The sequence below is a fragment of the Biomphalaria glabrata genome, chromosome 16 (assembly GCF_947242115.1).
Source record: "Biomphalaria glabrata chromosome 16, xgBioGlab47.1, whole genome shotgun sequence".
Taxonomy (NCBI): domain Eukaryota; kingdom Metazoa; phylum Mollusca; class Gastropoda; family Planorbidae; genus Biomphalaria; species Biomphalaria glabrata.
The window spans coordinates 29,474,372-29,498,519 of record NC_074726.1 but is presented as its reverse complement, the minus strand read 5'-3'; the positions used below and the strand labels follow the sequence as shown (position 1 = coordinate 29,498,519).

General features: G+C 36.7%; 1 protein-coding gene across 7 annotated transcripts in view; it reads left to right on the top strand.

The window, feature by feature from the left end:
- The window catches only part of LOC106055533 (neurabin-1-like), a 143,433-nt gene that overhangs the window by 93,341 nt on the left and 25,944 nt on the right, over window positions 1-24,148 (top strand). For 6 of the 7 annotated variants that reach the window (XM_056014537.1, XM_056014539.1, XM_056014540.1 and 3 more), the window contains exons 6-12: window positions 7,779-7,891; window positions 8,865-9,007; window positions 16,398-16,530; window positions 17,312-17,432; window positions 18,635-18,739; window positions 20,978-21,119; window positions 22,580-22,687. In XM_056014537.1, coding sequence (XP_055870512.1) covers window positions 7,779-7,891; window positions 8,865-9,007; window positions 16,398-16,530; window positions 17,312-17,432; window positions 18,635-18,739; window positions 20,978-21,119; window positions 22,580-22,687 — 865 coding nt within the window. The remainder of the gene's footprint in view (window positions 1-7,778; window positions 7,892-8,864; window positions 9,008-16,397; window positions 16,531-17,311; window positions 17,433-18,634; window positions 18,740-20,977; window positions 21,120-22,579; window positions 22,688-24,148) is intronic. The other variant, XM_056014538.1, reaches the window with a different exon arrangement.

Here is a 24,148-nt window from a genome sequence, read left to right as displayed (position 1 = left end):
AATGTGTTGGTGCAACGTGCGATATCGTCTGCTAGCACCGGAAGTGGCGTAATGTATGTGCTGTTGTCTTTCATCTCGGCCACTGTAAACACATCCCCCCCCCCTCTCATTTCAACAGGTAGACGTGTAAGGATTGTTTTTAGTGCCTTGCACTTTAGTTGGAAATCGATTCCAGACATGTCAGGCATGAATCTTGTCTATCGGAAATGGATTCGACCTTTCTTACAGAGGACCGAGTCTAAATCTTATAATTTAGGCCTACATTTAAAGGTTACTTCAAATAATCTGTCTGATAGAAATGCGTTTATAGATTGTAAAATGTTTCACAAGAATAATGTAAATGATAAAATTTAGCTGTTACCCACAAGAGAATAAGAATATAAGATCTAGATCTAGATCCACCCAACTCTAATGAGTACCTGACACTGGGGGAAGTAAAGGCGGTTAGTCTTTGTGCTGGCCACTTGACACCCTCATTAACCGCCGGTCATAGATTCTTCTCTGTCGCAAATGGATTCGACCTTACTTTCGGAAGACCAAGTCTACATCTTTTAAAATTGAGATCTACATTTAAAGGTTACTTCTAAATTGTTCAAATAATCTGTTTATAGAGTCTAAACAGTTTCACACGAATAATGTAAAGGATAAACTTATCTGTTGCCTATAAGACAATAATAGATCTAGATCCACCCAATTTAAAGGATACCCGACATTAGTTGGAAAAAGTAAAGGCGGTAAGTTTTTGTGGTGGCCACATGACACCCTCGTTAACCGTCGGTCATAGAAACAGATGAGCGTTAAATTTTCGTCCTCTAGATCTAGATCACAAGGTCTGGAAGGGGTACTTTACAATTTTTTTTTTTTTTTAGATCCAGATCTAAATCGTTTGGTCCCCTTGTTCGTTATAGCAGGTATTAATGAATCAATGTCTTATTCTTGAACTAGATCTAGATTTGATGCCCCCACTTTGAAAAAAAGTCTGTTCGTAGATCGAGCCATGTGGAGATATTTAAACACTCCCTTTGTATTTCATGCAAGCTGTTGAATTGTTTGATCGAATGTGATACAAATTTGACTGTAAAAACAAATGACGCCTATCAGTGAGCGCGCCGCTCTAACTTGTGGCAAGAGGATGCTCTATATGTCAGTGAGGGAACTCGAAGTAATAGCCTACACCAACACATTGCTGCATCGTCTGCTTCGTGCTATGAATACACAAACGTCTTTGGATTTGTTCTTGAAATAACCTGCCACATGGACCTTTTTTCTTGTTGGTTGGTTGAAGGTAGATCTACGAGTCAACGCCGAGTGTTGGTTGGAGGGTATCGATGGACTGCCGACATGTTTGCTGAGGACGTGTGTTGAATGTTTGTTAAATGGCAGCAGTACTCTAGCTTGATCTCGGTGTCGGTGACAACTGTGACAAGTTTAACCCTAGATTTCGCAGTACACGATTTCACTGTTTGTGGTCCCATTTCAAGTTCAACTAGATCTTTTTATACCTAGATCTATGTTTATTAGACCTTTTTATACCTAGATCTAAGTATGCCTAGATCTTTGTATACCTAGAACTATGTTTATTAGACCTTTTTATACCTAGATCTATGTTTATTAGACCTTTTTATACATAGATCTATGTAGGCTTATACCCAATCTGTGTGCACCTAGATCTATGTAGGCCTATAAACCTAGATATGTGTATACCTAGATCTGTGTAAGCCTATATACCTAGATCTATGTATACCTGTGTATACCGTTTTTTCGCTTGACAAAGAGCTCCCATGGGAAACAGCCTACTGCAATGGTGTGATGACTTAGATCATCCCATTGTTGGTGTGCCTGGGGGCCAGTCCTACCCCCCCCCCCTTATTGTATTGACAGGTAACATGTTGTCTCACCCCCTCCCACCTTCTTCCGGGTCCATGAAACTGACATGCGAACACAATAAACAGCTCAGTATTTCATCACGCCGATCTAGACCTGGATGTTACATCGGTAACAGGCTTGCCTCTAGTGGTACTACCCGCTCTGTGCATTCTGTTCGTGTGTGTTGGTGGTCAGGTTATACGAAATAAGTACATGGTGATGGTTTCCGGTGTTCTCTTATTGAGAGTATGTGTTTGTACTGCAAACCACAGTTTGCACCGGTTGTTATAGAAAGATTCAATACGAAGTCTATGATTCGTCTTTTAATGTCAATACTTCGTTTTGTGTGGTGCACTTGATTTAGTGTGGTGTCGTTTGTTTAGTGTGGTGTCGTTGGTTTAGTGTGTAGCTCAAGGGACACTTTTTTTTCTTTTAATTAAATTCTAGATCTAAATGTGACATTGTTTACAATCATTTCCACTCTGGATTATTTGTGTGTGTGTGTGTACCAAACGCTTTATTCTGGATTAAAGATTTAGTTCACAAAGTTTTGGATTATCGACACATTCAGGATTATCTGTAGACTGCACTCTCCATTTCTTCTCTGGATTATTTATCGTCAACTTTGTACTGGATTGCGAAGTGCAATATCTGTGACTTGCAATGCAATTGAGCTGGTCCAGTGACGTCTAGGCTCGACCACGGTGCGATCAGTCTAGGAACAGAGCGGCATGGTTGAGCCCGTCTGTTAATGATCATTTCGTCAGTATAGTAGGCATGGACTCTGGTGCTGTTGGAGCTCGCCAGGGCGCCGTGCACACCGTGGTGATGTGAAGGGGGTGGGGTGGCGTGACATGCCGCAGCGGACCAGGGACTAATGAGACTCAAAAGATGCTGCTGATTGATAAGCCGACCACTAGGACGGTGCAGAAGTTGAAAGCGAGGCAGCTGGCCCCATTGTAAGTATACAGGTGTGGCTACTAGATGTGCTGGTTCATTATTTTCTAGGTGCAATAGTGTAGATGTGTCTTATAGATGCGATGCTGTCTGATAACTGAACTATATAAGTATAGATAGCACGACACAGTAAACAGAGTTTTCTTTATCCATCTTTAGCTATAGCGAATTAGTAGGAACATAGGATACTATCATTTTTGTTAAAGGGAAACTCCGATAGTTTTGACAATTTTTGATATAATATGTGTTTTCATTTACAGATAATGAATATATGATTCTTTTTTTTTTAATTTGCAATAATGACTTAGTAATTGGTGTTTTTCTGACGTAATTTTACTGCGCATCCAAAACGGTCAGACTTTCACCGGGTTTCTATGTGACGTCACACTAGCCTACTAATTTAATCTATTGACTTACTGTATAACGGAAAACCATTACAGTAACGTTTACATTCTCGTAAAAGAAATATATTTTCATCTATGCAGTTAGATCTAGGATCTTGTAAGCAAAAAAAAAATGCGTGTTAAAGTAGATTTACATGCTTGACTAACCACGGCAGTATGTATTTTCTCGCCTGACCACTTAACACACAACAAACACTATCGCTTGGTTGTCTTGTCATGACCGACTACACGTAGTCTAGACTAGCCTTACACTGACCAGTTTGTTCGAATCAGTCAGACACACGATCTATTTACTACTTGGGACAAGGAAAGGCTTAGATGAAAATGTTACTTTTTTTTCTCGAGTTGGTTATCCTAATGCTTTTAGATCTAGCTATACATGTATAGATAACTTTACCATAGCTCTGGAATTGGCCGTCACTAAGCCCAAGAGCCTGTAAGAATGAAGTGATACGATTGGTTAAATCTAGTTTCCCTTTCATTTTTGTTGAGGGAAGTGACGTATGCCTAACCTAAAAACAAAATCTCAAAGCACCCCGTTTTTTGGAGATGTGTCAAGAATTTACTGTCTAATTTATTAAATATAAATGTTTCTAAGCATTTAAATAAAAAAATGGTAAAATGTTTACTATTACAACTTTTTACGCAGAATTTAAATATGTCAATAACTCAAATTTGAAAAACCATCGGAGTTTCCCTTTGTCATAATCAGCAACACTCATGATTTTTTTTTTGCCTGTCACTTCTCCATGTTTTAGGGAGGCGCGGTGGCTGAGCGGTAAGGTGCTTGGCTTCCGAACCGGGGTTCCGGCTTCGAATCCTGGTGAAGACTGGGATTTTTAATTTCGGAATCCTTAGGCGCCTCTGAGTCCACCCAGCTCTAATGGGTACCTGACATTAGTTAGGGGAAAAGTAAAGGCGGTTGGTCGTTGTGCTGGCCACATGACACCCTCGTTAACCGTAGGCCACAGAAACAGACAAACTTTACATCATCTGACGTATAGACCACAAGGTCTGAAAGGGGAACGTTGCTTTTTCTCCATTGGTGTTTCAAATCAATACATTGCATAGGCCTCTACTTTGTTGCATAGGGGAAAAGATGAATTAAAGTTGGGAAGCGTGGATTGAACTGCACTAATGTTATAACGTTTCTAAGTCAAAATAGAGGTGGGAGTGGATACTGCATCACAGGGGTTCTCTTAGCGTCAGCTCATGGGGGCAGGAAATAGTCATTCATGCTCCTGTTCCCCACTTGGTCAACTCTTTTGTACCAATGTATGCACAGGTTTCATTAGGCCATAAGCCAAAGTACAGTGTTTACTAGATCATAACTTACAAACACTTGATAACTTATAGACACTTGATAATTTATAGACACTTGATAACTTATAGACACTTGATCACTTATAAACACTTAGTTACATTCTGAGGTTTCTTTTTCCCTTCTGCTGCTTAAGTTCATTCACACACACACACAGAGATGTCTCTATATAAACACATACACACCAAAGCGTGTCAACCTGAAGGCAACATGTCTGGATCAAATCTCTATTGACTTGATGTATCAAGTTGAAACAGGGAAAGGTCAGCTGGGTTGAACATATGTGACCCGCAAGGCTATCCGGGCCTGCCAGTGATCCATACGGTTAACATACCCTCGTAAAACAAAAATAGGCTTTTACTACTGTTGATCAAGTTCGACATGGATTGTGCCCCTTGTCTATGATACTAGATCAAGTATGTTGACACAGGCATCAGAGGTCTAGTTTTAGATATCCATGTAGTCTTGTAATTGTTACAAGATTCAATAGTTGACATGACTATGTATATATAGTCTAATTAATAGTTGTTACCCACTATATCTAGTGCATTGTGTGTTTGATTGGATTTGGTTTTGTACTTTGGATAGTAGAATTATTGAGTTGTATAGGATCATTGCAATAGTTACCTAAACAGGTAATTTACTATGAGAAATGATTGTAAAATAATTGATAAACACTAAACCCCCCCCCCCCCCCGGAAAACAAAAAAGATACACAAAACAAACTAACACATGTGTGTGTGTGTGTTAGTGAGTTTTGGATCAGCTCCCTCTATTTATTTCTACTGTCTCTTCCCAGTGTTTATTCATCTACACCTGAGACTGTCAACTTGCAGGCAGGAATAGGATATCTACTAAGATGGTGTGGGGGGTTGTATCTTGAAGGCCCCACATGACTGTTTCTTACACTGTTTCTGATCGCCTTTGCTGTTTCTTATACCAAAGTATTGCCATTGTACCTCAGAAAGGGATGTCCTCTATACTCAGACATAGTAACCTAAATGGTTAGGCTTTTTTTTTTTTCATTTAACAGATTTTAATAGTGAAGGCTGTGTGTAGCAGTGATTGTTTTTATTTAGTTTGAATCTGAACTAATGTAATTAATTAGTAATTATGCACATTCTGTCGCAAATCCTAAATTGAACATAGGAAGTAAAAGGGCGAAATTCCAAGTAAGAGACATAATCCATACTGGCATTGGCTTCATGAGTTTTCTCCCTTCAACATAGTATCTCTCTTTTATTTTTTTTTAAATGACTGAAGACTATGAATTGCATGTACATGTCTACTTCTATTTGATGTGTATTTGAGGATGGTTCAAATGTTTTTGTTGGTATAAGTTTGATGGTTCGCTACGTGAGTGTGTAGTCAAGTTGTGCCCCCTTTCTCTCTCTCTCTCTCTCTCTCCCCCCCTCCCCCCCATTATTACAACACACTATACTCAACTGCTGATATTGACTAAAAAAATGCTTCAGAAAGATTTTAGATCTGACAACTCTTCTCCAGCCTGCTTGGACTTGGCTTACATATTTCATGTGGAATTTAGGGCACTACTGCTGACTCTTTCAACACCTCATACCATCTGATGTCCTCATCTCAAGAAATCTGTCAATAGTAATCTGGTGTAATTCTTGACCTCATTCACAAGATTTTTTTTTTAATTTTTTTTTTTTTTTTTACAAAGCTTCTATTAACTCTGTCTGTCTGGGTGCAATCTTGTACAAATTGTTACTCCCACTTTCCATTCTCAGATCACATTGAAACTGTGCACAATTATTTCATTGTCCATGACAATCTGGGAATCAAAACAATGAACCAACTAGCTAATTAATGAGTCATAATTAATTAACTTTGTTAAATATAGAAAATGTACTAAGCTTAGGGGTGATAAGCCTTGCCTTGTGTACAGAATTAGGTCATTTGATAAACATTTGATACTGACAATACTCTATAAAACCTTTTTTTTTTTCAAATTCAATTCTTGCAACTTTTTTTTTTAAATTGCTTTCCTAGATACCTCCCCTCCCATCCAATGGTTAGTCCTCAAAAGTGGTTGGACCATAGCACACTGAGACTGAGTACATTCCAATCTCCTAAATTTATTATTGTTAGTCTAGATCTATTAAAAATTAATTACAGGATTGATTCAAAATAATAAATGCATTTTTAGTCAGCTTTGTGTTTTTTTGAAAGATGTTTTTTTATATTTGACTTGTTCTTTTTTTTTTTTTAATTTGTAATACTATTGTCGGTCCTAACTGAATAATACTCTTTCTCTCTATACTTCTGAATACTGCTCTTTCTCCCTATACTTCTGAATACTGCTCTTTCTCCCTATACTTCTGAATACTGCTCTTTCTCCCTATACTTCTGAATACTGTTCTTTCTCTCTATAATTCTGAATACTGCTCTTTCTCCCTATACTTCTGAATACTGCTCTTTCTCCCTATACTTCTGAATACTGCTCTTTCTCCCTATACTTCTGAATACTGCTCTTTCTCCCTATACTTCTGAATACTGCTCTTTCTCCCTATACTTCTGAATACTGCTCTTTCTCCCTATACTTCTGAATACTGCTCTTTCTCCCTATACTTCTGAATACTGCTCTTTCTCCCTATACTTCTGAATACTGCTCTTTCTCCCTATACTTCTGAATACTGTTCTTTCTCCCTATACTTCTGAATACTGCTCTTTCTCCCTATACTTATGAATACTGCTCTTTCTCCCTATACTTCTGAATACTGCTCTTTCTCCCTATACTTCTGAATACTGCTCTTTCTCCCTATACTTCTGAATACTGCTCTTTCTCCCTATACTTATGAATACTGCTCTTTCTCCCTATACTTCTGAATACTGCTCTTTCTCCCTATACTTCTGAATGCTGCTCTTTCTCCCTATACTTCTGAATGCTGCTCTTTCTCCCTATACTTCTGAATACTGCTCTTTCTCCCTATACTTCTGAATACTGCTCTTTCTCCCTATACTTCTGAATACTGCTCTTTCTCCCTATACTTCTGAATACTGCTCTTTCTCCCTATACTTCTGAATACTGCTCTTTCTCCCTATACTTCTGAATACTGCTCTTTCTCCCTATACTTCTGAATACTGCTCTTTCTCCCTATACTTATGAATACTGCTCTTTCTCTCTATGCTTCTGAATACTGCTCTTTCTCCCTATACTTAATGTAATTGATGAAAATGTAATGCGTGCAATTGTTTCTCCTCCTCAGTCTAGAGAATGGTAATGTTGTGGACCTAAGTACAAACTTTGGCAAGAAGGATTTGTTGACACCTAGAGAGTCAGGAGATGGTCTAGAGGAGACAGCGGAACTCTTATCTGACAGTAAAGTTTCTTTTCTATTTTTTAAAGATTTTTTTTTTGTTGAACTAAACATATTTTGTTGTAAGCAGTCGATCAGAAGTGAAAAAGAACAACTGAGACTTTGGTGTGGACCAAAAGTCATTCTAACAAAATTCTCGCTTTTTATGTACATCTATAGCTTTAGGGCAGGGGTTCTTAACCTGTGGGTCGATTGACGGTTTGCCCCCCAAAAAAAGTTTTTGACTATTCTTCTATTGCTGGTCTGTAAGCAAGGGGGGGTGTCACGTCAGAGCTGGTGATTGTAAAAAAAGGGGTTGCCGAGCTTAAAAGGTTGAGAAGCGCTGCTTTAGGGGATCAGAAGATCTAAATCCCATTAACCATGTGCAACAGAAACAGATGACCTTTACATCACCTGCCCCAAAGATCACCCCAAAGATCACAAGGTTGTGAAAGTGGTACTTTACTTGGTTTTCTTGGCGAGTTCAGGCAGCTCAATGCATGCTCCAGTAAACTGGTAGTTGTAAAAACAAAACAACAGCACTAGGGCTGCCTAGTTATGTGGAATGCACTTTGGACTGTTATCATAATGGTCCCCAGTCTGGTCATGCGGTTCGCTCGCTGGACTGTCGTTCGGATTTATCGACGGTCGAGGGGTTCAAACCCTGCCCGCTCCCATCCCCCGTCGTCCTGCGGGAGGTTTGGACTAGGAAGTAAACTATCTTCAACTCTGAAGGAACATCCGAAACATGTAAAACATTTTACAAACAAACTAAACTCTGCCTGCTACCATCCCCTGCTGTCCTGGAGGAGGTTTGGGCCAGGATGTAAGAATCTTCATTTTCTGAAGGAACATCCAAAACTTATAAAATCAATGAAAGACTTGTAAGCATTTGCTCTAGCATGTGGACAAAGTGTTGTCCCATTGCACTGTTGTCAAATAAATGTAAAGTAACAAATAAAATAATTTAGTTTTTGGTTGTCTGCATGCCTCTAGGTGAACCGTTGGAGATAGACTACAGTGGCCTGACCTATATAGAAATCCCACCAATTGAAAGTGAGTCTGAGGAGGAGAGCAGCGGAGACGAAGTAGAATATCACAAAGCTTCCCGCGTAGCGTTCAGCAAACATCCAATCAAGGTGAGGAGATCTCCGTCACATAGACTGGGTTTCTCAACATGTGCACTTCTTTTTGAAACATATTTCAAGAATTTCTCTTTACAGAAAAGTATTGAATAAAAACCAACAATGTCTCGCATGGATTTGAAAATTAATTAGCTAAGTGAACCAATGCAGTAGTCCAATAAGTTAAATTTCACTAGTTTATCTACTGTTCACCACAAACATAATCCCACTAGTAGTGGCAGCAGTCTGTCAACTCACTAGTAGTGGTAGCAGTCTGTCAACCCACTAGTAGTGGTAGCAGTCTATCAACCCACTAGTAGTGGTAGCAGTCTATCAACCCACTAGTAGTGGTAGCAGTCTATCAACCCACTAGTAGTCGTAGCAGTCTATCAACCCACTAGTAGTGGTAGCAGTCTGTCAACCCACTAGTAGTGGTAGCAGTCTGTCAACCCACTAGTAGTGGTAGCAGTCTATCAACCCACTAGTAGTGGTAGCAGTCTATCAACCCACTAGTAGTGGTAGCAGTCTATCAACCCACTAGTAGTGGTAGCAGTCTATCAACCCACTAGTAGTGGTAGCAGTCTGTCAACCCACTAGTAGTGGTAGCAGTCTATCAACCCACCAGTAGTGGTAGCAGTCTATTATCAACCCACCAGTAGTGGTAGCAGTCTATTATCAACCCACCAGTAGTGGTAGCAGTCTATCAACCCACCAGTAGTGGTAGCAGTCTATCAACCCACTAGTAGTGGTAGCAGTCTATCAACCCACTAATAGTGGTAGCAGTCTATCAACCCACTAATAGTGGTAGCAGTCTATCAACCCACTAGTAGTGGTAGCAGTCTATCAACCCACTAGTAGTGGTAGCAGTCTATCAACCCACTAATAGTGGTAGCAGTCTATCAACCCACTAACAGTAGGTGGTAGAACTCTATCAGCCCTAGTGGGAAATAGCCACTCCTGGTCTTGGGATGGGGGGCTTCATGGCAGAACTTTGTGAATGCTCGTTTGCCCTATCAGGATTAAAAAAAAAAAAGATAAGGGCAATGGTAGAAACAACTAAGTGATGTAAAGCTACTAATTTTATACATTAGAAAAAAAGCTTTTGTATGGCAGGTCTTTGATGTTATAGTTGTACTATCTCTTTAGTAGACATGTGGATGGGGAGGGAGGTATCTGAGTGGTTTCTTGTAGCCTTTTACCTTGATAAGTTCTATACATATAAAATAAGTGTTCAATATTGTACTGTTCCGCAGATATCATTGATTTCTATTGGTCTGAGTGACTGGGCCACAAACAAGCCTTTTGTCTGTTAATATTTAATTTATCATTGCTGTCCTCAGTTCTGTCTTGCTTGTACTTCTTGCTCTAGGAACAGTGTATTTTATAAGACTTTTGTCTTCTCATTGCTTGACATTTCTTCAGCTGTCTAGTCCAGGGGTCGGCAACCTTTTGAGTCGAAAGAGCCAAAAATTACAATTTACCAATTTTTAAAGTATTTAAAGAGCCACAAACTTTTTTTCCCCCAACAATAAATAGTACCCACACAATTAATTTTTTATTTAAAAAACGAATATATTAATTCATATATTCGCGTTTTTCACACCAAATTAGATAATATATATATATATGGTTTTATTAGATAATTATTTTTCTTTCGGTAGCAGCTAAGGGAGTTACTTACAACACTAACTTGTACTTCAATAACAAACAATTAAGAAAATTCAATGGGCTTTGCATGGTTTTAGAAATGTTCTGTAGTCACAGATTAATAATAAATTACTGTAGACGTTACTAATTAATAATGATAATAACGAGACTGTCTTGATCAAGGTAGACATATATAACTAACTTTTATTTCCGTCCGATTCTTTGCTTTCGCATAAAACATAAACAACAAACAATGACGTAATATCCTCTAATATTAGCACATCTTCCTTTTGAAGCTATAATCACATCCTTCCTTTTAAAGTTCTTAATACTTATATTTACAAGGAATTTTGACAACTCGACCACTTCTGGTTGTCTTGACCGGCACAGCAAGTTCTCTAGATGTTTGTTTATAATTGTCTGTTTTTTTTTGTTCTAACAGTTTGCTGTTCATTGTCTTCGTCGGTGTCATAGTACCCAGAGATGTCTTCTTCGTAGCTCTTGTTTAAAAACCGTTGATTTCGTCTGTATGTTTTCCCATCATTTGTCTTTATGATGTAAGATCTGGGTGATGGATGTTTCTTAATGACGACTGCTTTCTGCCATGTTTGTCCTAGACGAACTCTCACCTTCTCCCCGACAGAGTAGTCTTTAGGTAACCTTGCTTTTGAATCGTATTTCGCTTTGCTTTTCCTCTGTCGTTCGTTGAGTAATGTCTCTGCATTTTCAGCTACCGATGGTTTCAATAGTTTGGGATCAGTTGGAATGATGTCCCTAAGTCTTCTACTCATCAGCAGTTGTGATGGCGAATAAAGCAGTCCGCTTATCGGAGTATTTCTATACTCGAGCATAGCGAGATATGGATCTTTCCCACTTTTGTATGCTTTGTTGAATATCTGCTTTACGATACCAACATACACCTCACTTTGTCCATTTGATTGAGGGTACCTGGGACTTGATGTTGTTATCTTGAAACCCCATTCAGAAGCAAACTCTCTATATTGATAGCTATTGAATGGCATATTGTCGCTCACTATTTCTTCTGGTATGCCATGTCTAGCAAAAATACCTTTCATTGCCCTGATAACACATTCTGCTGTTTTGTTCTCTAGTCGTTTTATTTCAGGATATTTGGAGAAATAGTCCACTACAAGCAAGTAGTCATTGTTTCGCCATTCAAACAAATCTGTCGCAATCTTTTTCCATGGTCTGTCTGGTACAGCATGAGGTAGCAATTTTTCCTTCACAGCTTTGAAGTGTTTCGAACGACATTTTACAGCGAAATGATTTCTCTTTTTACATTTTCGGCATGTCTGTCCAAATGCTGGGCAATTGTATTTTCCATGAGATCCACCACAAGATCTGCAATCTCTAATGAAACTTGTGACATGATTCTTTGCCATATTTTCTTGAGAGGTTTTGAATGGCTTTCTATCTTCAGTCTTCTTTAATTTATTAGCAGCATCCCCATGTAGTCCTTTCATATCTATCATTTGGTTCTGGGTATGCTCGTCAGCACGAATTATGCTTGCTGCCTTCTCTAAAGTTAAGTCTACATCTCTCAGAAGTCTCTCTCTCACTCGATCCGACAGTATGCCACATACCAATCGATCTCTGATGAGTTCATCTCGAAGGTTGTCAAACTTGCATTCTTTTGCCAAATTCTTTAACTCAGTATAATACTGTTCAAACGTTTCTCCGTCTTTCTGCTTTCTTGAAAAGAATTTAAATCTGTCATACACAGTGTTGGACTTAGGCAAAAAATAATTCTGAAACCTTTCAATGAGTTTGTCTACAGTCTCATCTTCACATACTTGAAAAGTATTGTAGATGTCTCGAGCGGGTTCACCGATCAGGTGTAACAATAAAGCTTTCTTCACTGGCTCGGGCTTCGTATTTTTTTCAGTGGCGACCATAAACAGTTCAAAACTTTGTCTCCATTTTTTCCATCTTTCAGATACATTACCGTCTAGTGACAACGGTTTAGGAGGATCGAATAATTCCATTATTCGTACAGATTCTAGATTCTATGTCTAGATCTAGATCTAACAACATGAACTAACGACACCACAAATAAAATGTACTTTTAGCAATTTAGAAACCACTAGATCTAGAGATCTACCTGTTACCAGCACTTTAAAGCAATGTGACACTAGATTTGACACCTAATCTAACACCAGATCTGACACAAGATCTGAAACCAAATTTGACACCATGTTCTTTAGTCACAGATTAATACTGTAGACGTTACTAATTAATAATGATAATAACGAGACTGTCTTGATCAAGGTAGACATATATAACTAACTTTTATTTCCGTCCGATTCTTTGCTTTCGCATAAAACATAAACAACAAACAATGACATAATATCTTCTAGTATTAGCACAAAAAAGTCTGGATACATTAGGCTCATAACTTGTTTTTAGTTTCAAACACGACTCTAAATTTTCATTTGTTAGTTGACTTCTTACTGTACTTTTATTTATATATGAATATAACACTTGCTCGCACTATATGTCGATCCCAAGATAGTCAGTATCTAAAATGCCAACTTCACCTCACTGTAGCATTCTGGAAGACTATTCTATGCGTCAAATATAAGCTAAGTGCCTCAACTCGAGACATTTCTTTTAAAGTTGTCACATTTGTGGGAAGCGTGGTCGAGAGGTGATGCGCTTGAACTTGGCTTGGCTACCTAGAAGGGGGCTCGAGGTTCGACACCTGACTCGGGCAGAGTTGTGTTTACTGAGCGCCTAAAGGCAGCACGGAAAACCAACTCCTAGATACCCCCCCCCCCCCACTGGTCCACAAAAGAGATTGGACCAAAAGCGCTCTGAGCATGCTATAAGCATGAAAGTAGCGCTATATAAAAACTATAATAATAATTTGTTGCGTAATGTACATATATTTCTGGACCTCCAACTTTTTCAACTTGCTTTTTGATTCTGTAAATTTTCAACTCCACAAATCTTTAGTTTCTAAATCGACCAATTGAATTTCTAGAGATCTAGTATTAATTTCAAATGGTTGAATGTGGATTACGTTACGATTTGTGTTGAGAGGATTTATTAGGAATGCTAGAATAGTTTTGTTGAACTACTCAAATCTGTCAAGAAAATCATTTTTGATTTCTTTTATAACTGTGCTGAAGTAATTTGTGTCAATATTTGCACTGGTTTTATCTCGATACTGCTTTAGACATTTAAAATGAAGTAAGTGCATATCTTCTGCAAAAAAAAAATACTTTTTTTTTCAAAATAAACTAATTCTTCTACCAAAACATAGGCTGGGTTTTACTTTCCTTGCAGTTTTAGATTCAGCTATTTACTTTCACTGTTATATTCACCATAAAGTACAATTTTTGCGACCATTTATCGTTCTCTTATTTAGGGTGATCATTGCTTTTTTCATTTAGGAATGTATTTATTTAATTCAAGCACAAAGCAAAACGTTTCAAGCCATCGCACTTAATTATAAAGAAGGATGTAGGAATACTGTGTCTCCATCTCGTTAAAGAGTTCAGTAAACTGAATATGGTAGAGTGCTTTTGATAAGTGGATGTTTACAATCTTGATTATCAAATGTATGACTTCAACTATTTCTACCATAAATGTTTGGGCACAAAGCGCTTCTTGGTGTATGAAACATGTAAGAATTTGGTGGTTTATTAGGCTCGAAGAATCGTTGTGGCTCCTTAATTTTTCCTGTCACACTTCTGGCTCCATCAGTTGCTGTTTAAACGATTTTATTTAACTCGATCTTATTGTCTTCAAGGTATTTCTGCACGGCATTCACTCTATCTTCCCCTCTAGTTTGTCATGAGAGTAGCAATCCTGGAAGATCTTCTTTTGGACCTTGGGAAGACATATACCAGACAAAATGGGCAACTTGTGCCATGCCTTTTATGCCGCAAGACTAGCAATTGATAAGGCAGAAGAAAGTTGAATATCTTCCACCTGGAAATATGTTACATTTGAAGATATTTTAGCTATTCTATCTTGTACTGTTTTAGCGGGTAGTGGCATATCTTTGATTTTTTTTTTCAAGGTTTCTGTTTTTTTGTTGTTTTTTTGAAATCACGAAACAGTTCTTCAGATGCACGTAGAAAGCAGTCTTTGACATACTCACCATCTGAAAATGGTTTGCCTTTTTGTACAATTTCTATTGGTACCACGAAGCTTGCCAGGTTAGCATTACTAGTTGATTGCTTCTAGCTTTGAGAAGATCATTCGCTTATAACTCATTTACTTGAAACAACAAACTATACGTCACAGCCAAAGCATGTAGTGAAGATGCTGTTTCGTCTTGCGTCGAAAGCGAATTAAAACCTATATAGAAACATCCGACCATGGCGTCATTTGAGAGCTACTGACGACACTGACGACGCGTGTAATGGGAGGTGGGGGTGGTATAAGGCTGAGAGATAGAATCGGAGCCTATTCTTCGTTAAAAGATTCAGATTTATTTTTTTAAAATGTTTCGACAAAATAAATAATATTTGCGTATGGAACTAAAGAGCCGCAGCTTCTTATCCAAAGAGCCGCATGTGGCTCGCGAGCCGCAGGTTGCCGACCCCGGGTCTAGTCTTAAGTAGGTCTGGCTCAAGGATATCTTCCTCTTTAATAGACTCATAGATCTACACTGAAATAGATTTGTAGAGTTTGGGTTTTGTTGATCTGGCCATTAGTTAGAATTGGATCTCCCCTTTCGCTGTACTCTGCTGAGCTGGTAATTACAATGAGATGTAGGAGTTGACTTGTCTTTTTGGTTTCTTTTTGACACTATTCACCCAGTGAATTTCTGTCTGCTCTCACTCAGCTGTCTGGAGAGAAATATGTACCATTCATGAATCACATGGAAATACTATTTATATATTTTTTTTTTTCATCACTAGTTGCATGAGATGGATTTTTTAGTTAATCACTGTTTATATATTTTCACACACACACACACATTTACTTATAGATGTTATGAACACACACACACACACACATTAAGAAGCTATGAATATATAAAGAAAGGATTTGTTAGTGTGTCCCCCCCCCCTCTTTTTTCTGTTTTTGAAACCTGTGTGTGTACTGCTGTGTTGTGATGTTAGTAGTTTGTATCTGTAAGTGTGTTTGTGTGTGTGTTTGAGCTAGTAAACAGTGACCTGTATGCTAGAAAGTGACCATTCAAACTTGGAATATACAATTTGTGCTGATGTTTCATTTCTGATGGAGGTAATTTATATACATCTATAAAGCCTTTGTTGATATCTGAAAACTACACAATCCAATATCTTGACATCTTCTCTTAACAATATTGTGTTTGGTTTTTTAAGACTCCTAGGAAGTTAAAATCTTCTAGTAACAGAGCAATCAAATGTTAAGAGATTCTTGTAGCCGTCTTAACAATTGTCTGTTTGTCTTCATGTCCCAATAAAAGTGAAGAAACCTTTAGTATGAACCTTGCTATCAGAGATTTAGCTAGAGACCTTCTGTAGAAGTATTTTTATTCTGTGAACTAACTTTAAAAAAGCATCTGACATCTTGTCTTTCTCTATCAACTATTGTGTCTGGTCTGGGTAGGCATTTTCAAAAAAATCTATTATAAAATCGCAAAATCTTTGACTGGCATAGCTACTTTCTTATTGGCAATGATTTTATGACAGTGCTTGCAGTTCTGTTATGTCTAATAGTGGTATTGATAATGGTCTGTGGAATGAAACATTACGCCACATACTTGAACGATTTTTTTTGTGTGAATTTCAAACAGGTTTATGCCACATACTCCACCAATGATTACGACAGGAGGAATGAAGATGTTGATCCCGTGGCTGCGTCTGCCGAGTACGAGCTGGAGAAGAGAGTTGAAAAGATGGACGTCTTCCCCGTAGAGTTGATGAAAGGTAACCTTAAATGTTATTTTTAAACAAATCATGCAGGTCTTATGTTGATCAATGCTACATAAATTGTCATGAAATAAAGTTCTAATCTGAAGTACTTGAAACTAGTAAATAACTCTCTCCTTTTGACTGGTTTTCCAAAACCAAAATTTTTTTTTTGGTATAAAAATTTTTTATACATAAAAATAGGACTACAAATAAAGTATTACCGGTATTCATTTTTGTAAAGTGTATGATATTTTTTATTAAACTGACTGCTGTTAAAATGTTTGTTCTAAATTTATGGAGTGATAAAATTGTGTCAAATCTGAAAACTATACTGAACAATGACATCTTTCTCTTTCCAAATTGTAAGCCTTGAGCATATATATATATATATATATATATATATATATATATATATATATATATATATATATATATATATATATATATATATATATATATATATATATATATAGGTCATTGCTAAGAGGGTGAGCTGACTGGCATGAGTTATCTTTCCCTTCCTCTACCCATTGTTGTCATCTCAACTGCGGACCATTAGACTTGATTGGACTTGTCTAGACATTCATTGTAGATCTAGTTATTGGTTAAATTTTTTTATTTCTTTGAAATTCTTATGACAAAGTAGACAAAGAAAAATTTGTTTAGATGTTAAGACTTCATTTTATGTGAATTCTCTGGCTTAAATGTACATTTAAATTTTTTTTTTTTAAATCCTTGCCAACACAACACATTCTTTCTGTTTGATCATGTTATTAATTGTTGCTGTGTGTTTCAGGTAGCGAAGGTCTTGGCTTGAGCATTATTGGCATGGGAGTTGGTGCTGATGCTGGACTAGAGAAACTTGGAATATTCATCAAAACCTTGACCCCTAATGGTGCTGCCCAGCGGTCAGAGAAGTGAGTAGCAAGTGTTAGGAAGAGAGTGATCTATACTTTTTATTCTATGGTGTTTCAATTTTTAATTAGTCATACGTTTCCTGAGTGATACCATACTTTCTTGACAATATCTTGGCATTGCCTTTGATTCTGGGGATTGAGAATGAGTGCAAGCCTAGTTGTGACCTGCAATTTACCAAATTGCATTAGTTCAGGAACAAAAGTCAGATTATTTGCAGATGATTGCATAATATATAGAACAATAAAAACAACACAAGACACAGATATTTTACAAAGAGAATTAGATGAATTACAGAAATGAGAATCAAATTGGAGCATGTCTTTTCACCCAGAAAAATGTCAGTTATTTAGAGTAACAAAAAAAACTAGAACAAATTAATTCCACTTATCTTATTCATGGTAAACCAGTAACACAGACGAAAAACGCAAAATACCTATATGTTATAATAAATGAAAAACTGTCATGGAATCCCAAATTGATGAAACTATCAAAAAATCAAACAAATCATTAAAAGAAATTTCTATAAATCAAATTAGAACTAAGAACATAAAACTAAAATGTTTTTTAACCTTGGTTAGGCCAATAATAGAATATGCATCCTCTGTTTGGGACCCCTCAACTCTAGAAAACATTAAGAAACTGGAACAGACACAAAATAGAACAGTGAGATTCATAACAAACGAATATTCACATTTGACTAGAGTAACACCTTTAGTAAAATCACTAAATTTAGAAAGCCTTTAGGATAGAAGACTTAAAAGTAAAGTAGTAATTATACAAAAAACACTGAACCATAATCTTCAAATACATAAACAAACGCTAATAAAATACTCAGAAAGACACAAAGATAAAGGCACATTCCTCATTCCATATGCTAGGACAACTTTGTACAAATACTCCTTCTTCCTTATCGCTATTAGAGCTTTTCTAATTAAAAGAATGCTGCAGCTACAACTATATCTCTCACTAATGTTGAAGTTATTGATATTCAAAAATAATTAGCTACCAATAATTAATTTACTAATTGGTTAATTTTAAAAAATTGATTAATGTTTTGTCTTTGCCGATTAATAATTGTTCAACATGAATCGAGATTGGGTATGGGAGAATTGTGTTCAAACTTTTGACCAGACAGACAGACAGAGTGACTTGATATAAGCTTTTAATAAATGACAACCAATATGTGTCTTTCCCCCCATAGGATTCAAGTTAATGATCAGATCATAGAAGTAGATGGCAAGAGCTTAGTTGGTGTGACCCAGGCCTATGCAGCTTCAGTCTTGAGGAATACAAGCGGTGAAGTCAAGTGAGTTATTTACTTTAATCTAGGCCAACTTTATGTTTGGTCTGCATTATGCAGTTCTGACGTCTCTAGAAAGTATAAAACTTAAAAGATAGCTATAAATCATCCAATTATTGTTTGAATATCCCAAACTAATCAACAAATAGTTGTGCGAAATCATGAAAATGTAAAAAAAAATTTCCCTTTAAAACTTAACCTAATTATTTCTAGATTTTTTTTCTATTTCAAAAGTGTATCTCTTGTGGAAATAAATCTCCAAGGACTAATTAACAAAAATATTTCAGTGTAACTGTTAATTCTTTATAGATTGTATTATTTTGAGCCCAGCCCACTTGAGTTGTTTCTGGGCCTGACTAGATTATTTAGTGCATCCATTCATCTTGTTGATTGAAATCTAATTACATAGAGGAGGAAGCTCTTGCTTGTTCTTGATGACTTGTGGGACTGGTTTAGCAGTGGAGACCACTCTGTTTAGATTTCTTTTTTTTTCTTTTTTTATAGCAGATGTGAATGTTGGAAACAAAAATTCAGAATCATTTGAGATGAAAAGTGAAATGTGTATGAATTAAAACCCCTGGTCTTCATATTTCTTAGTTTTAAATTACTATTTTAATTAAAAAGAAAGTTAAGTGCATCTCGTCAATATATAGGAGTGGCTAACGATTCAGAAATGGTAGAGACACAAGATCATTCTATTACATTCTTTGCAAAACCTAAATGGTGAGTTGTAACAAAAGTGTCTCCAGAAATTCAGCTTTGTATCTCTAGTGAAATCATTAACTGCAATCAGTTCTTACATCAAACTGTACGATTCTTAGAGAATCCACATATTGATGAAACTACAAAAAAATCAAACAAAGCATTAGGATTTATTAAAAGAAATTTCTATAAATCAAATAAGAACATAAAACTAAAATGTTATTTAACCTTGGTTAGGCCAATAATAGAATATGCATCCTCTGTTTGGGACCTCTCAACTCAAGAAAACATTAAGAAACTAGAACAGACACAAAATAGAGCAGTGCGATTCATAACAAACGAATATTCACATTTGACGAGTAACACCTTTAGTAAAATCACTAAATTTAGAAAGCCTTCAGGACAGAAGGCTCAAAAGTAAAGTAGCAATAATACATAAAACACTGAACCATAATCTTCAAATACAAAAACAAAATTTAATAAAATACTCTGAAAGACACAAAGATAAAGGCACATTCCTTGTCCCATATGCTAGGACAAATTTGTACAAATACTCCTTCTTCCCTAGTGCTATTAGAGCATGGAATGGGTTGCCTGAGCTAGCCAGGAAAACCAGTGACTTGGCAGAATTTAAGTCATTGGTTAATATGCATGACTAAATGCATGACGCGTAGGACGTAATCATCTTCTTTTTTGAAGTAACGTCTGTATTATATAAGATAAGATAAGAAGACATAAATCAAATCATATGATGATTGTTTTTTTCAGATTAGGTTTAATGTTGGTCATCCCAGCCAAGTAAAATTTGCTTTGGATAGTGAATTTTTAAAGTATTTATTTCAGCCAGTTACTGTCAGTTTAATTTATTGGATTCTTTTTAAATGTGTGCCAGAAATGTGTGGTTCTCACATTGCATTGACTGGAGCTAGCGGAGTGTTTATTCCTAGGCAAAGTGTTATGAGACTAATCAATATGTCAGAAATAAACTGCAGAATATAATCTAGTAAATTGAAACTTAATTGAATGAAGTAGACTTAGTTTGTGCAGAGAACAGGCATAAGAATACCTTTGAATAATAATAACACAGTATCTTACATTAAATTAACATATTGACACTGAAGATTTTGAGGGGGAAAAAAATGCAAATGTGCAACAGAATGTCATTATTTTAGATTTATATTTTATTCAGATCTATATTTATCTTACCATAGATGCTCTCTAGTGAAATAAGGTTCAGGAAAGTGAGACTTGTTTCAAATATTGGTTTGTGTTGTGCTCTTCAAAATTTTTTGAGCCATTTTTTAACTATTTGTACAAGTATCTGCAAATTCAGAAGCGCTGATGTCTCAGTGTTGTTTCTATTTCTATTGTTTTTCAATACCACCTGTGTCACCTGTGTCAAACTAGCTTGTGTCTTGGGGCATATGTTGGTGTTAAATTAGATGCAGCCATTATAAGACTTAAGAAAGTCTCTCTAGTATTTATTTTACTTGTTACAGACTTGAAGGAAAACTTTTTTTTTTTTTTTGTATTTCCTTGAAGGTTTTTAATTGGCCGTGAGAAGGACCCCAGCAAGAGTGAAGTGGCCAGACTTATTCAGCAGTCACTCCTTCAGGACAAGAGAAGAGAGGAGATGAGAGAGAGGGAACAGCAGAGGATGAGACAGCTGGAGGACAGCTTTCAGGTAGTCTTAGCCTGTATATCTTCAGTAGGCTTTAGCTAGATGGCAGTATTTAGGTATTTATATTAGTGGGTTTCAGCTAGAGAGTACAGCTTGCATGTATTTTGAATTAAGCCATCTTTCTATCAGTTTTACCAAAATGTTCACCCTATTATCTAGTTCAAGTAGACTGTTATACAAATTGTGTTTAAAGCTGTGCTTCCATCAAATATCATATTAAATATATTGTGCTTGCACCATTCTATTGTACAATCATGTTGACCATTTCTAAACCTTAACTAACCCAAACATAACTATCTATTCCATCGAAGTTCACGTAAAGATGTACCTAACATTTCTTGAAACTAATGTAAGAGATACATTGTTGAGTGCTCTGCGTCAAGTCATTCTAAACATAGTTTTGATGAAAATGAATATGTGACTTCAACCCTCCCCCCCTCCCAATTTTTTTCTTACACCATTTTGCCTCTTTCCCCTTTTACCTTTTACAAAATTATATTTCATCTTTGCAGTGCATAATTGTACAAGTTTTGATTCAAGTTTTTTTGTTGACTGTAAATCCATTAAAAAAACATGAACTAATCTTCCATTTAGTCTTTTTTTTTGTCCCTCTTCTAGTGTTTAAACTCATTGGTGGCCATAGTGAAGATTGGACTCACCTTCAAATTCCATTCAAATAAATCTCCAATGCCTGCACATGTTGTGCCCATTTAGATCAAATGAGCATGATTATATCTATGACTATAAAGACTAACACAAGATGTTGTTCTAGAGTAACTCTTCCATCAGATGTTGTTCTAGAGTAACTCTTCCCTCAGTAATTTCCTAAGTTGTAAGAGAAATTAGTCACAGCATTGTGTCTTTGTCTGCATGGACTAGAAAGCAAGCATGAAGCTAGTCATAGGACTTTGTGAGGATTGGAAATGTCTGTCATTTATTAGAAGTCAAGGATTTGTACATCATCTAGACAAAAGTTCACTGTAAGCTATATACACCAAAATTTCACTTGAATTTGTAGTATCCTAATTGCTTAACATCTGAACATCTTGTTTTTTTTGCTAAGTTTATTTTGCATTGGTTCTTTGTGCTGGGCAGTCTTGCCAAAATGGGACATATAAATAGCTCAGTATGTCATTTGGAACTGGTGTAGTTATTTTGAATACTTTCAATTATGAAGATATTTTCTAAGACTCACTCAACAACAAAAAAACAACAACCCACTATTCTTTCATTTGATATTACGGTAACACTAAATCTGAACTGTTTGTTCTCCTTTTATATTTTATCTTAAAGTTTATCTCAGCTTTAAAGTTCCTACAGTCCTTAGTTTTTTCATCTTAATGTCAGTCTCACCTTAAAGTCCTTACAGTCCTTAGGTATTTCATCTTAACGTCAATCTCACCTTAAAGTCCCTACAGTCTCTCCCCCCCGCACCAATTCTTGTTTTCTCTGCCACCTTTCAGCCCAAGGATGAAGTGTTGGAGCACCATGCTCATCAACACCAACTGCAGCGCCAGACATCAGACACTGCTGGGGAGGAGTCTGGTTCTGAGGCTGGACTTGATGATAAGGTAACAGAGTAGTGTGACAGTAGCTCATAGCATCAGTTGACAGGAATCATTGTCACCTGACCACCTTGTCTTCTGACCAATCTCCTATCTCCCAATTAGTTCTCTGCTCTAACCATCTGTCTCCTGACCAATCTCATCATCCAATTAGTTCTCTGCTCTAACCATCTGTCTCCTGACCAATCTCCTAACACCCAATTAGTTCTCTGCTCTAACCATCTGTCTTCTGACCAATCTCCTATCACCCAATTAGTTCTCTGCTCTAACCTTCTGTCTCCTGACCAATCTCATATCACCCAATTAGTTCTCTGCTCTAACCATCTGTCTTCTGACCAATCTCCTATCACCCAATTAGTTCTCTGCTCTAACCATCTGTCTTCTGACCAATCTCCTATCACCCAATAAGTTCTCTGCTCTAACCTTCTGTCTCCTGACCAATCTCCTATCACCCAATTAGTTCTCTGCTCTAACCTTCTGTCTCCTGACCAATCTCCTATCACCCAATAAGTTCTCTGCTCTAACCTTCTTGTCATACATTCCCAAATCTTGATTTTAAAACCTAAATAATAAATCACTCATCTTTAGTAGGGACAGTGAGCCAATGACTGAGTTAACTAGCTACAGTTGTAAGGTCTTTTAAGAAGGTGAAACAATGTTTTTCAATAAATGACTAAAAAATTATCTTTCTTGAAAAAGCTGGTAAAGTAGATAGCAATCAAATTACATTAAAATTGTTGGAGCTGGTCTCATCTCTTGGGCCATTGGTATAAATTACATAACTAGTTCAAGATGTCTGGCCTAGCAACATTTCTGAAATGAAATTAAATTTCCAGCAGAATCTTAGCATGTGATCTTGACAATCATAACAAGATTGGGAATAAGGCAGCCAACAAAACTTGTTACAATTTCATTTCTACCATCCACCCTTTTAGTTTGACTTGTAAGAAAAAATAAATTTTTGCCAAGAAAGAACTAAGCACTCTATAAACTCCAAAAGAAGACTTACAAACTCCAAAAGAAGACTTAACTCTTCAAACTCCAAAAAAAGACTTAACTCTACAAACTCCAAAAGAAGACTTAACTCTACAAACTCCAAAAGAAGACTTACAAACTCCAAAAGAAGACTTAACTCTACAAACTCCAAAAGAAGACTTAACTCTACAAACTCCAAAAGAAGACTTACAAACTCCAAAAGAAGACTTAACTCTACAAACTCCAAAAGAAGACTTAACTCTACAAACTCCAAAAGAAGACTTACAAACTCCAAAAGAAGACTTAACTCTACAAACTCCAAAAGAAGACTTACAAACTCTAAATGAAGACTTAACTCTACAAACTCCAAATGAAGACTTAACTCTACAAACTCCAAATGAAGACTTACAAACTCCAAATGAAGACTTAACTCTACAAACTCCAAAAGAAGACTTACAAACTCCAAATGAAGACTTAACTCTACAAACTCCA